At 42.5% G+C, this 16,408-nt stretch overlaps 1 protein-coding gene across 2 annotated transcripts; it reads left to right on the top strand.

Annotated features, from left to right (window-relative positions):
* Positions 1 to 3,396: 3,396 nt before the first annotated feature.
* Positions 3,397 to 16,032, top strand: LOC100698229 (F-box only protein 15). Of its 2 annotated transcripts, none has more exons than XM_005475804.4 (10): positions 3,397 to 3,660; positions 3,801 to 3,887; positions 5,352 to 5,456; positions 5,805 to 6,026; positions 7,995 to 8,171; positions 10,201 to 10,324; positions 13,705 to 13,787; positions 14,096 to 14,241; positions 14,698 to 14,816; positions 15,508 to 16,032. In XM_005475804.4, the coding sequence occupies exons 1-10, from the start codon at positions 3,521 to 3,523 to the stop codon at positions 15,778 to 15,780; spliced, it is 1,476 nt and encodes a 491-aa protein (XP_005475861.1). In that variant the 5' UTR covers positions 3,397 to 3,520; the 3' UTR covers positions 15,781 to 16,032. The 2 variants fall into 2 exon arrangements, with proteins under 2 accessions (XP_005475861.1, XP_005475862.1); XM_005475805.4 differs by having other exon boundaries at positions 3,399 to 3,660; positions 3,804 to 3,887.
* Positions 16,033 to 16,408: the final 376 nt, after the last annotated feature.

Raw genomic sequence — 16,408 nt, 5'->3', positions numbered from 1 at the left:
ATTCTGGTATAGTTGAATATTTGTATATAATCCTCGCAGCTGTCAGACTCTATAACAGGGTCACCAGCCTTTCTTAAAACTGAGGGCTAGATGAAATTGTGAAGTTTGGTTCATCTTTAGTTATATGGTTCTATCTAGCATATTCTATCTTGATAAGCTATGTCTTCTCACAGGTTAATTTTTCAAAAATATTAACAATGATTTAAGCAAGGAAAGGGCTACATGTCAACATACAACTCTTTATTTCTATTAATGTCTTACTTCATTCCTACCTGATTGACATGTCTAGGAATTATGAGTGATTGGCTCACTGTAGGGGTAAAAGTTGCTACCAATCAAATTATGATATTTGAAAGTTAAAACAAAACACACTGTTTTATATTGTATCTAATATATATTATGTAATTATCCTTATAATTGCATAATGTTTTATGTAAGATTTGTTTTGTAATTTAAATCTGACATCACAAAAGTATTTTGGAATTTGAATAATGTATTTTGTAACTGCAGTACACATAATACTAATTTTGAACAATTTTGTCCAGGTCCCTTGCCACCGGGGACTCCTTCAGGACCATCGCGTTCAGTTTCAGAGTGTGTGTCCACAGTGTGCCAGATCACCCCCCCAAGTAGCGACGGCCATCTGGGACTGTCTAGTGGACGACTTCATGGCTGTGCCTTCACCTGGAGACTGGCGGTCCATCACAGAGGGATTCCAGGAGCACTGGAACTTCCCTCTCTGCTGTGGAGCTCTGGATGGGAAGCACGTCCAGACAAAGGCCCCCCATATATCATATAGGAGACACACACATTGAATATATATTTAGTGTATATCAATTTTTTTTTTGTGATGCCCAAATTTATGCACCAGCTTGATTTTGTTTAAACAATTATTGCACACTTTTTGTAAATCCAGTAAACTTCTTTTCACTTCTCAAATATCACTGTGTGTGTCTCCTGTATGATATATTTAACTGACGTTTTTTATTGTAACAACCAACGATTTATACAGGAAAATAATGGCTATTAACAAGGTTGCCCAAACTTTTGCATCCCACTGTATTAGTATATTTTGTCATTAGTATAATATGAAATAAATTCTACATGTGTCAAGTCGTGTGCCAACATTTGCTGTGTTGTAGAACTGAGACATTAGTCATTATAAAAATTTATTTGAAATAATATTAAAATTCTCAAACAGAAAAACATTAAACATAAATATATAGAATATAAGTATTTACAGAGAGACAGGAATAAAAAGGACCCAGCTGCTCTCCAGAGCAGGAACAAGGCTGAGGAAATGCTCCATTGGAGACTGGCGTGGCCTCTTCAGGGACACCAGGATGGCCAGCTCCACCGCCGATGGACCGTCCTGGGACCAGTCCCTCATCTGCCTCGAAGCTGTCCTCCTCTCTGGGCCTGTAAAACAGCACAAAACACAAAGAAATGAGAAAGCTGCTACTAGATTTTAATTTCAACATTGGAAAAACAACAACAACAGGATATAATCAGATTAGTTGTAGATATTTAGTAAAGGTGATCACAAGGGAATCCCACCGAGTAAAACGCTATCAGTGCGTGCTGTACATCTGATGCTACAATTGCATACCTGTGGGAGCAGGAGCTGGGGGACTGGGGAGCAAGGAGAAGCAACAGGGGATGCTCTGCTGCAGAATCAGTTGGTTCTATCAAGACAATATTAAATGTTAACAGGTTGAATACAATAATCACAGAGAAAGTATATACAGTGGTCCCTCATTTATTGCAGCAGGGGTTGTCAGAATAACTAGCCCCTCCCCCCCCACACACGAACATTAGTCACAGTTCTCACAAGTTGATTCTCAAAGTGCAAACCTTTGTAGATTGCAAAACGTAAAAGTATTATTATGCCGTGTTTTGTCTTCGTCTGCCTGCCACTTTCGTGCGCCTTTTTCCCTCGCGGTGCAGGTGTTTATTTCCGAATGAGGGTCATAGTTATGGGTTTTTGTGCTGTTTTATCTATTGGATGTGATGGTTATCAAAACAAAACATGATAAATTTGACGAGCGCAGGAGACACGACACGGAGGAGATTTGTCAATCAGGCTGCAGAATGCACTGCTGTACTGTGCAAAAAAAAAAAAAAAATCAGCGAAAAAGCGAAGCAGTGACGTTTGAGCGGGACCACTGTGTGCTGTTTATTAATAAAGAAAATATATTCCTATATGACAACATTCATAAAAGCAGAACGGTATTTGTACATCAGTGGGAAAATAGTGGTGGCTTGCTAGCTTTTGTGCGGCTTCCCCGGGTCAGTGAAAAACGTAAAAAGAGAAATGAATGGACTTACCAGGTTGCCCGATCTCTTCACATTTCTTCCTCCAAGCTCGGTCCTTTATATTCCTGTCTAGGTACACAAAGCAGCTGGTGTCATACAGCTACGGCGTTGATTAGCCTTCCCTCCATTGAAGAATGAAGGGCTTTGGCTGGATGCCCCTTTGACCTACAGCCACGTCATCAGGCTCCTGATTGGTTGTCGCGGTGCGATTTGACGCTGGAGTTCAGATTTTTCCAACTCCAGCGGTAGAGGCGAAACACGCGTATGCACAAAATGCAACACAAAAACTCACGCGCATGGTTTTTTTCGCGAGTCAAACATGGTAGACATGGTACACTGACACGCGTTTCACGGGTTTTGGCGTTTTCGCGACGCAAATATGCTTCCGAATTTTCGCCGGACGCGCAATCGCGTGTCATCGCGCTCTTTCCATTGACTTTACATGTAAACCTGACGCTCTGGCCGCCTCTATCGCGTTTGGTGTGAACAACAAGCAGCGGTGCTGTCGTGGGCAGCTCACCCGTGCCAAAGCGCTCACAGGTGGAGGGTAGTCCTCCCCCAGCTGCTATCAGGGCAGGAGATGTTCACACCTATGCGTCCAAACGGCAAATGAATCGCGCATGAGCGAAGCCGCTGCTTCCGCACTGACGCAGTCAGTTCTTCTTTCTTCTTTTCTTTTTACTGTTATGCTGTTTTGTGGATCACAAGGTTTAAAACTACTTGTAAACACACACGCACACACACACACACACAGACAAAGTAACTCCACCAGAGTGCCTATTTCGGGTCACTTTTGCCGGTCCAAGCCCGGATAAAGGTGCAGGGTTGGAATTATGACATTTAAAAAAAAACAATAATTGCTAAAAGAAATTTAATTTGTAGTTCTAAATAAATTCTAAATGCATTTAGGACGTGCTTTACTCACTTTATGTCTCGTTCCACGTTGTTATTTCTCTCTTCAACAACGTAGGTTACAATTACATTAGCATGACCAATTATGCAAATTAGGCGATGACGTCATCCAGTCCAGTGTTGGGCGACTTCTATTGACTTTTAGGACAGCCAATAGCGATTTTCCTTACTGAGGAGTTGGCAACACTGCGTGGCTGCCATCTAGTGGTAAGGCTCTTATCGTGAAGGTGACAGCTGTCCGGAAGCCACGGCCTCATTGTGAACGCGGCCAACAGCTTCAAACGGATCCATCATGGCGGAGAGAAAGAATGAAATTTTCCGCAGTTTTCCCCAGGCTCTGAACAAGTGGAACCAGCCAGTTCTGGAGCAGGGTCGCGGCAGAGGAAGGCCAGGTCCCAGGCGACAGAGCAGAAGACAGACCGGCGGCAGGAGGTGGCCGAGTTCAAAGCCCCCAAACCCGAGGCAGTGTGGCAGGAATGAGCCCCGGTGTCCCCCCTCCCCACCACCTTTGTTAGCAGTTAATTTATTATTGAATTAAAAATTTCATGATTCTCTTTTTCGTCATTTTTAAGTAGATGTCCAGAAGCACCGACAGACAACGAAAAAGCAGAATTTCCCAAAGTGAGGTCCTCGGTTTCCAAAGAGAACTTGGTGGAAAGGTAAGCTAACCAGTGTTGGGCAAGTTATTTTGAAACAGTAATTAGTTATAGTTACTGGCTACTTCTTTCATTTCACCTTTAGAAACTATTTATCTTGTCTTGTTTGGTATCATTCTTTTCAGGACAAATGCACATGTGTGAATTTACAGTTAGTTTTTCACTTTGACATACTGTATTAACACAATGATCTAAAGTCAGACTGAACACAAAATCAGAATAGAAGAAAGTTATTTTTCACTGTAACAACCACAAACATGTTTTAAGAGTCATTTTCATAACATGAAATGCAAAAATAAATTGTAAATTTTAAAAACTTATACCTATAAAAACCTTTTATAACCATTCAAATTATTTACAGAACAGTCAGGCGTTCTGCATCAATAAGATGCCACAGAAATTATTTGTGCCACTGCAAAACATAATTTGTCGACTATAAGACAGAGGAGCACTTAACAAGCCTGATACCTGCAGGCCTGACAGCAGGTGGTGTATCACTCGTACTGTTTTCCACCTTGAGACAGCGTTTACACTGTAATCTGTCTTGGTGGCTTTTTTGCAGCAGCTGTGTCATTCAACAGTCACCTCATCGTTCTGACACAGAAAACAAAACGATCGTCTTCACAACACACTAACTACACACTCCAAACATGCTAAGTGTCACAAATCTCTCACATCTCCAAACACACTCTCTTGCTTTCTCTTTGTTTTTTCCTTTTTTGGTTGCAAGCAGAGCTTTCTTGCAAGCGCTTTCATTAGAAAACAGTTTTTCCCATCTCTTCAGTAGACATAACGATAGTATTCAGGAAAAAACATCACATATATTTTTTTTATCATAACTCTGGTTTTATCAACACAATTTAAAAACTGGTATGTTGTTTAAAGTCCCCACTTTTAACATAAAAATAGACACTCAGGGTTGTCTTGGGTTGTCATAGAATCTTGTAACTATGTCATCTTAAACTGGTCATGTGATTGGTTTTGCCATGACTACTTTATTCTTCCTCAGCCAAACAGCAACACGTGTGTGCTTCTAGTAAGCTGTCTTCAGCTCCCAGTAAATTCCCCATTCCCCTGCCACAGCTTCAGTCGTCTGTGTGTTGAAAATTAGTAACGCGTCCACATCACATTTTCTTGTTAGTAACGGTAACTGCAATGTAACAATAGAAATGGTAATTAGTTTCTGAAAAAAGTAACGCTGTTAGTAACACCGCTACTTTTAATGCCATTATTCCCATCACTGAAGCTAACATTGACTCTAATGGCAATAATGGAATCAATACTGTAGATATTTGGATCAATCTGCCCACTCCCAGGCTGCACAAAGGCCCAGGATAACATAACTGAGGATATTTGGACTGTGAATCATGCAAAATCATGCACAGTCTGGCTCCTTTAAAAGGTACATGTAACAAAAATGCTAAATTTCTGAGGCCTCACTGTGTTTTCTGCTCATCTTTTCTCCAGGTTGCCGTCTGAGATTCTGCTCAAGATTCTGTCGTACCTGGATGTGTCCTCGCTGTTCTGCATCAGCCACGTCAGCAAGCTCTTCTACCAGCTCGCCAATGACGAGTAAGACGAAGCACACCTGCACAGCCTTGCATCGGATGGCCTGAACAGTAAATCCTGGATGCAGGGCTCTAACTATGCTGAAAGTGTTTAATACTTTTTGATAATGTTCAAATAGTCACTAAATGAAACAAACTGATCTCTGTGATCCTTTTCTGTCCTAAAAAACTGGGAGGATGTTTTAAATTCACGGCATCAAAACCTGCTGAGCTGCAACATGAACATAGAAAGACTTGGAGTAATACATCCCTGCAGCCAGCAGGTGGCGGGATTCATCTACCCACCAGGTGGTGAGATTAGAAGCTGCTGCACAAACAGCAGAAACATGCAAAAGAAAAATTTTCTCTGCAGCTTCATGTGGTACAGGATCTACATGTCAGAGTTTGGGTGGAAGCCAAAAGCGGTGGGGAATGTGGCGGTGAAGATGGAGCCAGCGGAGGATCGATCGACGGGCTGCTGGAAGTGGATGTACTTCAGGATGATGACTGGACGAGAGATGAACAAGTGGAGAGGAGCGCTGAGAGACATCGGCCCATTCACCGGCCTGCCCCAGCAGACTGAGTGGGTGCTCAGGTACAAGCTGCTGCCTCTCCGGGTTATTCTAAAAGTGTTTGTTTCTTTATTTCAGGCTCGATGAGTCGGTTTCATGAGTTTGTGACCCATAACTGGATAAATGTCTTGATGCATTCTCAGTCATCCAGGAAAGTAAATCTCCAAAAGTTGAATCTGTTCATCTGGACGTAGCGTTTTGTGGGAGAAATGTTTCGTCACTCATCCAAGTGACTTCTTCAGTCTCAGCTGACTGCAGGTTTCCCCAAACCTTATAAACAGTACATTTGCATAATGACTGAAACCAGCCCACTGAAGGAACAATGGGCTGTGAGGTCAGTTCCTTAATCATAATTATGCAAATTCCCATGACCATTGATCAACAATCACTGACCAAAACCCACTGATCAAAGAACACTGATCAATGGCCATGAGTACCATTCACAGAGAGTTGGGGAATGGCTGCAATCACAGCGTTGTAAGATGGCGAAAGATGTACCCTTAGGCCCCCTCCTCGATTCAGAGATGGTCTTTCCCTCTTCACGTAAATGGCCTCCTTGACTCCGCGCTCAAACCAGCGTTCCTCCCTGTCCAGGATGTGTACATCCTCATCGTTGAAAGAGTGTCCACTGGCCTGTAGGTGTAAATAAACTGCAGAGTCCTGGCCTGATGAGGTTGCTCTTCTGTGTTGTGCCATCCGCTTCGCTAGAGGTTGTTTGGTTTCCCCGATGTATAAATCCTGGCAATCCTCCTGGCACTTGACAGCGTACACTATGTTACTCTGTTTGTGTCGGGGGACCCGATCCTTGGGGTGGACCAGTTTTTGGCGCAGCGTGTTTTGGGGTTTAAAAGCCACAGAGACACGGTGTTTAGAAAAAATGCGTCTCAACTGTTCCGATACTCCTGACACATACGGGATCACTACAGGTTTTCGCCTGGGCAGCAGTTGTCCTTCTCTCCTGGATCGACTGGAGCTTTCTTTAGGTGCCTTTCCCACTTTGACAAAAGTCCAGCTGGGATAACCACATTTACTCAGGGCCTTCTTGATGTGATGTTCTTCTGCTTGCCTGGCCGCTGTGTCAGTGGGGATGGTGTTTGCTCTGTGTTGTAGCATCCTGATGACACCCAGTTTGTGCTCCAGTGGATGATGAGAGTCAAACCTTAGATACTGATCCGTATGTGTAGGTTTACGGTACACGTCAGCCTTTAGATGTCCCCCATTACTGATGGAAATCTCACAGTCTAAGAAGGCTAACCTGCCACTTTTCATATCCTCCCTGGTGAATTTGATGTGTCGGTCCACCGAGTAGGATTTATACATCGGGGGAAACCAAACAACCTCTAGCGAAGCGGATGGCACAACACAGAAGAGCAACCTCATCAGGCCAGGACTCTGCAGTTTATTTACACCTACAGGCCAGTGGACACTCTTTCAACGATGAGGATGTACACATCCTGGACAGGGAGGAACGCTGGTTTGAGCGCGGAGTCAAGGAGGCCATTTATGTGAAGAGGGAAAGACCATCTCTGAATCGAGGAGGGGGCCTAAGGGTACATCTTTCGCCATCTTACAACGCTGTGATTGCAGCCATTCCCCAACTCTCTGTGAATGGTACTCATGGCCATTGATCAGTGTTCTTTGATCAGTGGGTTTTGGTCAGTGATTGTTGATCAATGGTCATGGGAATTTGCATAATTATGATTAAGGAACTGACCTCACAGCCCATCCTTCAGTGGGCTGGTTTCAGTCATTATGCAAATGTACTGTTTATAAGGTTTGGGGAAACCTGCAGTCAGCTGAGACTGAAGAAGTCACTTGGATGAGTGACGAAACGTTTCTCCCACAAAACGCTACGTCCAGATGAACAGATTCAACTTTTGGAGAACTGGATAAATGGTTGTTTCAGTCACTAAAATGGTTCCTGGTTGAACTCTGGGGCGGCCTGCGTTTCCTGTCTGTGTAATACAGATTTATTCACTGGATTTTTGCAGGAACCTGAATGTGAGCTGGGAGCTGATGCTGCACACTCAGCGGGGTCAGGTGGTCGTGCTGGAGCAGAGCCGAGGGTACTACTTGGAGTCCTCCATGATCGTCCACTGGAGCGGAGGCCGCCTTCCGTCCTACCAACACATCAACAGCATCCAGCTGTACGGAGTCAGGAAGGAGAAGTAAGACGGCCACAGACCTATCTCTGTGTTATTTTTCTGTATTTAAGAATAATAATAAGATGAAACTGAACTCAGGGCCGTTTTATATAAAAAAAGTAAAAGGTGTCAGTGAGCAGGCAGCATTCAAGAGCACTGAAGGCTGTCCCTGAAAGACTCCAGTCTGAGGGTTGGATAGTAAGTTTTTATCTGTGGAATGTAGAATCTGAGATGGGATGTAAGAGAAGAGGCAAGACCATGGAGGGATTTATAGGTGAGGAGAAGGATTTTAGAGGAGATGTGGGAGTTTACTGACAGTAGGGCTGCCACAAACGATTATTTTGATAGTCGATAGTCAGATTATTTTTGGGATTAGTCGACTAATCAGATCATGCATCTATTGGACTTAAAATGTACAGCTTATTGCACCAGCGTGCATCTGCTGTTATATAACTGTCATTACCTTACAGCTTGAAGTGTTTAAGGCATGTGCTAACTAAAAAAAAAAAAGACTATGATAGTTTATTAAACTTTTAATGAATTTTGCAGATTGTCTCAGTGGAGTTTAATAAAGTCAGCCGTCTGCTTCTTGCTCCCTCAAATATAACAGGACACTGGAGTGGATTCTCTACCATCTCACACTTCTGTCATCTCAGTCAGACCAATTTACTCAGGAACAAATAAAACACTGAAAAAGGCCAAACAATAACACTTTTAAGTTATCTGAGTGACTTGTATATCATGTTTAACCTGAGTAGCGAAAGACCGCTGGGGTTTGAAAACGATGTGCAGGGTGTCCATTGTTCTTGACGGCTTTAGTGAGCCTTGAACCCCCGGCTAGCTATTGAGCTGGTGGGTAACAGACTTCTCCAAAAACATCGGAGTGCTTTTGCAAATATGTGATGTCTTGATAAATCTAGCAGATATTTGTAGTTTACACAGCTACATTCTCGCCTGAAAATATCTTAAAAGTTTATTTTGTGACCCAGAAGGATTAATAAGAGTAATATTTAAACTAAGTAGCAGCCGACATTGTTGGAAACTGGTATTGGCTGGGCCGCGCTATAAATTCTGGGATAGGTTGGGCCACAAAGGATACACCGTCCCAGCCTTTAAATATGGGGAAAATTTGTCGGCCGCATTTGGAGGAGTCTTCGAATTTGGACAGCCTTCGTCGCGTCGCAGTAACGTAATCGGCATACAAATGCGGCCTCCAAAGGATGCGGCCCCTGAATTTGGACACAGCTACGATACCGGACGCTGCTGCTTCTTCGGCGTTTAACAGCAGCAGGCATCCTTGTAGATGCATTGCTGCCATCTTCTATTTCACTCTGTTATTACACTCTTAAATCCTACTACTTATTCCTGCATCTTTCAGGATCTTACAAAGGGAGGGAGGTAAGACCTCCAAGCAAAGTCCTGAGCCAAGTTCAGCATGTGGAGGCCTTTGATAGGCAGGGCACTCCACGCTGGAGGTGATGAAGGTGTGATTGAGGGTATTGGCTGCAGTGCCTGAGAGGACGAGCAGAGTCTGGAGATGTCCTGTAGTTGCTAGCAGGAAGTTCTAGAGATGGATTTAATGAGGGGTAGAGGTTCAGAGGTCCACAAACAGGGTTGTGGACCTCTGGTGATGGTTAGATGGAGTATCCACCCACATTAAGGAGCAGGTCGACCATGTTCCAGAGTAACGACTGACCATCATTGACCTCTAAAACTGCCACAGTGAGCTGCAGTCGTCAACTGATCACAAAAAGTGAAAACTGATAGTCAACACTCTCATGGAAGCAATGCTCTGTTAATGTTAAATGTTCTTATTTGTATTTAACTGTCTTCATTTTATTTGTTTGGTTTTTTTATCACTGTTGTGTGAGTGTATATAAATATCTGGTCGCATAAAGCCCTCACTCTGGGCCTGTAATACTTTCACTTAAAGTGTGTTATTTATTGTAGACTAATTTCCCTTGTGGAATAAAATAAAATTCATTCATCCTTGTGAATTCTTTCAGTAATTAAATTTGATGCTCAGGTCAGCTGTGCTCTTCTCCTCCTCCAGGCTGGCCTGGCGCTCTCTGATTTTAAACCTGGATATGGAGACCCATCCGTATGAGGTCATCGGCAAAGATGGAAAGATCAGGCTTGCGTGTCTGTCGCCGGGAGTCGTCATCGGCTTCTGGACGGTAAATATTTAACAAAACTCTTTAAAGGAACAAAAATGTTTTTGTGGATCTGGAGTTTTAAGTGCAGGTGTTGTAAGTTTAAACGCGCATTCCATCATCTGTTTAACATCACGTTTGTTTATCTGCTGATTATTAAATTAGTTTTAAATCGGGGTGGGAATTTAACACGTTAATTGCAATTAATTTGAAAAAACGCGTTTAAAATTTGTTTACATTTAATCGCACTTTGCATTCCAAGCAAAGTGGAACTTTTGTCAATAAACGGTATGTGATTACACTGATGCACACAGCTACAAAAATGGAAGAATCAAACGAAAGTGTGTTGCTAGGACTGATCAGAGGCAAATTTCATTTCAAAAGACTACCCGACGGAAGCCTTGATAAAAGCCTGGTTTTGTGCAAACTGCGCAAAAAGGAGTTTGCATACCACCAAAGCACTTCAACCTTAGGGTGTGATCTAAATGCAAAACATGTTGCAGTGAGCACAGAAACTGTGGGAGCTGTTAGCGCTAGCTGTCAGAGTACCAACAAAAGGTGTCGGTAGGCCAATCTTGATGAAAATGACTGGCTTCTTGAGCAAAATTAGTAAGTCAGCATCAGACAAACTTACAAATTCTTCTGTAAAATGGATTGCTCTGGACTGTAGACCACTATCAGTTGTAGAAGATAAGGGGTTAGAAAATGTGCTACAGTTAACGTCAGTTGATCAAACTTTCCAACTGCCGTGCCGAAACACTATTTCAAGTAAAATTCAACAGCTTTATGACACAGAAAATGCATGACAAAAAGCTGACTTTGTGGCTCTTACTGGGGCTCATTGGACTTCCGTCAGTAATTCTAATTAAATGGGATTCACTGCACATACTGTTGATGTCAAAAACGGGACATGGAGTCTTTTGCCCTGACTGTGGAGAAGACAAATACCAGAACCTACGCTGAAAACTGCGCTGAGCAGTTTCTCTCTGTGGCAGGGGAATGGGGAATTCAATAAAAGGTCACCACAACTTGAACAGACGGTGCACGAACTATGGTGGCTGCAACAAGACACTTCCCATTCCAACACATGCCTTGTGTTGCTCATATCTTGCAAAGAACCATCACTGTTAGCCTTGCTGATAGTGGGTTTAGTGATGCATTAGCAAAATGTCGCAAGATAGTGGGTCACTTTAAACACAGCCCTGCTAATATGGAGGAACTATACCAGGAGCAAACAAGACTGGGCCAACAGGAAGAGCCACCGATACAGGACGTTTCCATACGGTGGAATTCAATGCTGGATATGGTTTCTCATCTACCGAAGAAGCAAGAGGCTGTTTTTACTGCTTTAGACAAACAAAAGCACAAACTGGTGATTTTAACTCCATCCGAGCTGGTAAAACTCCAAAAGCTGGCAACTGTGAGCCATGGAGGTACATAAAACTTCTTTTTTTTTAATCTTATTGTTACTGTTTCGTCAAAAAGCTCTATAGTTGAGTTATTGTGTAGTTTAATAATTACTTTTTTCAACTGCCTACTACAGGTTTGTGACTGAGCTTTTTAGAGGTGAGACATTTGTCTGGTTCAGGGGTTTTAGCTGCTTTCTGCCACCTGCATCACACCATGGAGGTCTCTGATGATGACTCAAACTGCATGGTGAAATTTAAGACTGCCTTCACAAAGGACCTATCCCAACATGTAGCTACGCTTAACCATCAGTGGCTCAAGATGGCTACTGTGTTTGACCCACGCTTTAAGGATTTAAAGTGTCTTGCAAGGGGAGAGCCAGAAGAGGTTTGGACCAGCCTTGAGGCCCTGCTGCTGGAGCAGTTTAAAGATGCCACCACAAAGGAGCCAGCAAAGACAAAGAGCCGCCTCCTGTTTTCATTGTCTTCAGACTCGGCTTCCAATGAGGAAACCCTGTGTAACAGAGCCCTGAGTTTGTACGGATCAGAACCCACCATCTGTGAGAGAGAAAAGTCGCGCAGGGAGCCAACCACAGCTGTCTGTCAAGGCCCGCAAGTATTTGATTAGTCCTGCCACTTCTGTCCCATGTGAGAGACTGTTCTCACTTGCAGGTCACTGTTACACCCAATTTACAAACAAGAGGTTTTCTGAGGTGGGGTGTGACCCAAAGGGAAAAGAAAACTATTAACTGCCATGGAGTTAACGTCAGCAAGGCGTGATTTGTTTTACAATTAAACAAACGTTTCTAGTTAGGTCCTAAATAAAACACAGGTAAGCTCTGAGTCAGGGTCTCCAAGGCCAAAACAACAAACTCTTGGTTTGTCTTTCTAACTAAAAGACAAACCAAGATCCATCGGTTGGAAAACAAAATACAATGGCTGAGCTCCCTGACTAGCCACAAAACATGAGGGGAAAAAAATGGTTGAAACAAAAACAGCAGAGAACCCCTACCTGCTTCCACTGTGGTTCACAAATGTCTCTGTAAAGGCACACCTTTAGTCACAGAAATAAATTCATACACAGCTACAACCCGCTGCCCAAACCACTGCAGCTCACAGCCCGGGGAAAAGGGAAGGATTAAAAGGGGTGTGGTGTTTCGAGACAGCAGTCTTTATGCAGTGTCTGTCGATTTGCAGCACATCTCAGCTCCGGCTTATGAGGCAGACCTGAAACACAGGAGGAGAAAAAGCTCTCTCACATGGGGAGAGCCTCTAGAGGTCGGCGACCGTAACAGTCACATAGTAACAAAAAGGAGAACTGCACTGAGCTCTGAAAATGTGAACAAGCTAGTTTGTCTAAGTAACTGGCTGAAAGAGAAGAACAGTAAATGAGAATGGAGGTATTGTGAGTCCAATGGAGGGGGGGGGGGGGGGGGGTGGTGGTGGGGGGGGGGGTGGTGTTGTTGTTGTTTTCTTAGTTTTTTCTTTTTTTGTTTTTGCACTAAAATGTTCGATGATTACACCATTTTAGCAAACATTATTTTGTACATTAGGCTAAGGTTACTCGGAGTTTAAAGGTGAAGCTGGTCAAATACCCTTTTATGTTTCTTGTTATGTTTATTTATTTATTTATTTTTTTTAAAGAGAAACTGCACTTTATGTTGAAATTTTTACTATTATTGATTCTATTGCTCAGTAAAACCCTATATAATTTTAAATTGAGTTTTGGGGCAGATTTTTGTGTGTGATGAAATACAATTATTCAAGATTAATTAATTACAAAGCCTCTAATTAGATTAATTTTTTTTAGAGTCCCACCCCTAGTTTTAATTCCTGAGGGAATTTGTGTTTTTTAAATGCACTTCTTCCTATTAGTGTCCCTAAAATAACAGAACATCTTTAAGTAGTTCTTCTGCAGTGAAGCCTCTAATTCTGTAACATGAACTTGTATGTTTTTATTCAAATAAAATGAATTGTAAAAGAAGATTCTGTGTGTAGGGGCAGGGCAATGTGGCCTTCATCATGATCAGCCTGCACTTCCACAGGCTGGTGGAGAAGATTCTGCTGGGATCTCCAGTATGGTAAGTTTAAGGAAGTGGTCCTGCTTTAAAACAGAGGCCAGCATCAGTACCCTGGCTTGTCAAATATTAACAATAAATGGGCCTGATTTAAATGTGTGATTCACAAAAAGACAAACTTGTATGTCTGTCATGAGTTTAAGGCAAGGCAAGTTTATTTATATAGCATAATTCAACAACAAGGTGATTCAAAGTGCTTTACAGAGACATTAAAAACAAAAACAAATAAAAAGCATGATTTAAATTTAAGAGAAGAGAAACTTTGTTTAATATTCAGTTCTGTGTCAATGACCATTTGTCCCTTCCTGCAGCCCATATTCCGAACCTTTGGACCGGCCTCTCGTGGACGACTCAGACCCTAAATTTGGTCTTCACGGCTACACTCTGCACTTCGTCCTGCACAATACCAGGACCCAGATCATGTCGAGACACTTTCGCCGGCTCTCCTGCAGCACAAGTAATCATGGAGTAATGAGATTACATTCCCTGTTAAGCAGGGAGTCCGTATACTGTCTGTGCCACAATTTATATAGAGATTTCACAAAAGAGCAAATGTAACTTTTTTTTTTTTTTTTTAAATTAAAACGAGCCAAGAAACTGCACTTTAGACCCGGATCTTAGGATTTACACTCATTTCTATTTCCTTACATTTGTGCTGCGTTGAGTTATACATTTGACTTGTTCTTATAATGTAAGTTAAAGACTAGGGTGTGTGTTTTTTTGTTTTTTTTTGTTTTGTTTTTTAAGCCAACTGTTTTTCCACCGTGTGTAACCACATCGGTAACTTCCATCCTGTCACATGGAGTGAAGATAGTCACACTTGGTGGATTCACATTATGGAAACTCTAAAGTCAACCAACTGAGGAGTAAGTGAAAAAGCTTACATCACCAACACTCTCTGGCCTGTGGTCAGTTCAACAGGGACTTGCTGAGATGAAGGTCATCAGCAGGACTAACGTGTCCCAGCACCGATCGCTGTCTGGAAGCATCCGGCTGCCCTGGAAGAGGGAGAAGCTGGAAGGCTCGGTAGAGGTACAGCCGTCTGACACACAAAATTCAGAGATTTATAGTGCTGTGCAAACGTCTCGAGCTACCTCTCAACAAGGTGACATAGGATTTTGAAATGCTAGTGGGTTTTTTGTTTGTTTGTTTTTGTTTTTTAAGGCCTTACCTTCCACTTGTCCAGTTTGCTCATAATTTTTTTTTTTTTTTTTTTTGGGAAACTCACTGCAAATCCTGCTGAGAGATGTTTTTGCCTAACAGCTCTCTGGGAATCACCTTGTTAGTGCAAAAATACAGTTTTATATCAGTCTGTTTTCTTTGGCTTTTTTTCATAGAAAACTTTTTTTTTAACTAAACAAATGGGAACAAATGAGATCTTTCTGTGACCGGCTGTTGGTCACAGAAAAGACAGAGCCCAAAGGTACAATAAAATAAAATGGTTTCCTTGCTGAGTTGTATGTGTGGTGTGAATTGCCCTAACAAAGGAAAAACCTTATTATAACAAATTACAAAGAAATGAGGGTTGGCTCAAGACTTCTGCACAGTACAGACAAAGAAACCAAATGTGAGCAAATGTATGACCTCGTGCAGACGTGTTTTACACATGTGATGTCTGAGTTTAAGCTGCAGTTAAAGTGTGATGTTGTTGTGTGATATGTTGTGTGATGTTGGTGTGAATAACTAAGCGCGTCATGATGTTTCGCTCTGCCTCTGTCTTCAGAACTGCTGCATTATGACGTTGACCCTGCTGGACGACTTCCAGAAACCCTTCTGGTGCGTCAGCACCCCCGTCACCATCTCCATGGTGAAGAAGTCTCAGTCGTTCGACTACAGCGGCACCGACTTCCTGATGGTGTACCGCAGCTCTGAGGGGCAGGTGAAGATGAAGCTGGTCTGGCTGAAAGAGCAGCAGCAGTTCTTCCTCGTCGCCCTCACGCTCTACGTCTCCATCCTCAAAGTCAACGCTCACTTCAGCACCAAGTACAAAAGCTGAACTGGTCCATTTTCTTGTGTTTGTCTGTTTTGAATTAAAAGATAAAAGTTGAATTTTAATTTCAGAGAAGAGATTCTGGTGTTAATTTTATTCATTGAGACTGTGTGAGTGCTTTTGTTCTGACCTTTGGTTTGACTCACAGTCATGTGACAGGATCTCATGTGTAGAATAAACTGCACATTATTTCAGTGAAATTGTTTTATTTTTGAGAAGCACTTTGCAGATTAAATATAATTTTACATTAAAACCTTCTGTCATGTGTCCCTTCATTTTATCCTAAATCACTGAAACTGGGAATTATGGATCCCAGTCAGTGGAAGAAAAGCATGGGGGAAAACTGAAGGACTGAGGACAGGTCGAGTTCAGCCAGATTATCCAGGTCATGTCTGAATCAGTCCAGCTCGTCTTCCTTTTGCTTCAGACTTCTTTAAGAGCAATAAACTCAAAGGGTTATTCTGTAAAGCCAGTCAGATGGACGTATGAGTATAAATGTGTGAAGAACTCGCTAAAGATCCATACAAAAAGCTGGAGCTTCAGATGACATTCCCCTTGACCTCCACGTCTTCATCATTCACTGGTTCTCATCGAAGGCTTCCCTCATCTCTGGGGAAGTGTTCTACTCATGAGA

Source organism: Oreochromis niloticus, linkage group LG17 (assembly GCF_001858045.2).
Source record: "Oreochromis niloticus isolate F11D_XX linkage group LG17, O_niloticus_UMD_NMBU, whole genome shotgun sequence".
In the NCBI taxonomy this organism is placed as follows: domain Eukaryota; kingdom Metazoa; phylum Chordata; class Actinopteri; order Cichliformes; family Cichlidae; genus Oreochromis; species Oreochromis niloticus.
This window is presented reverse-complemented; position numbering and strand designations above follow the sequence as displayed.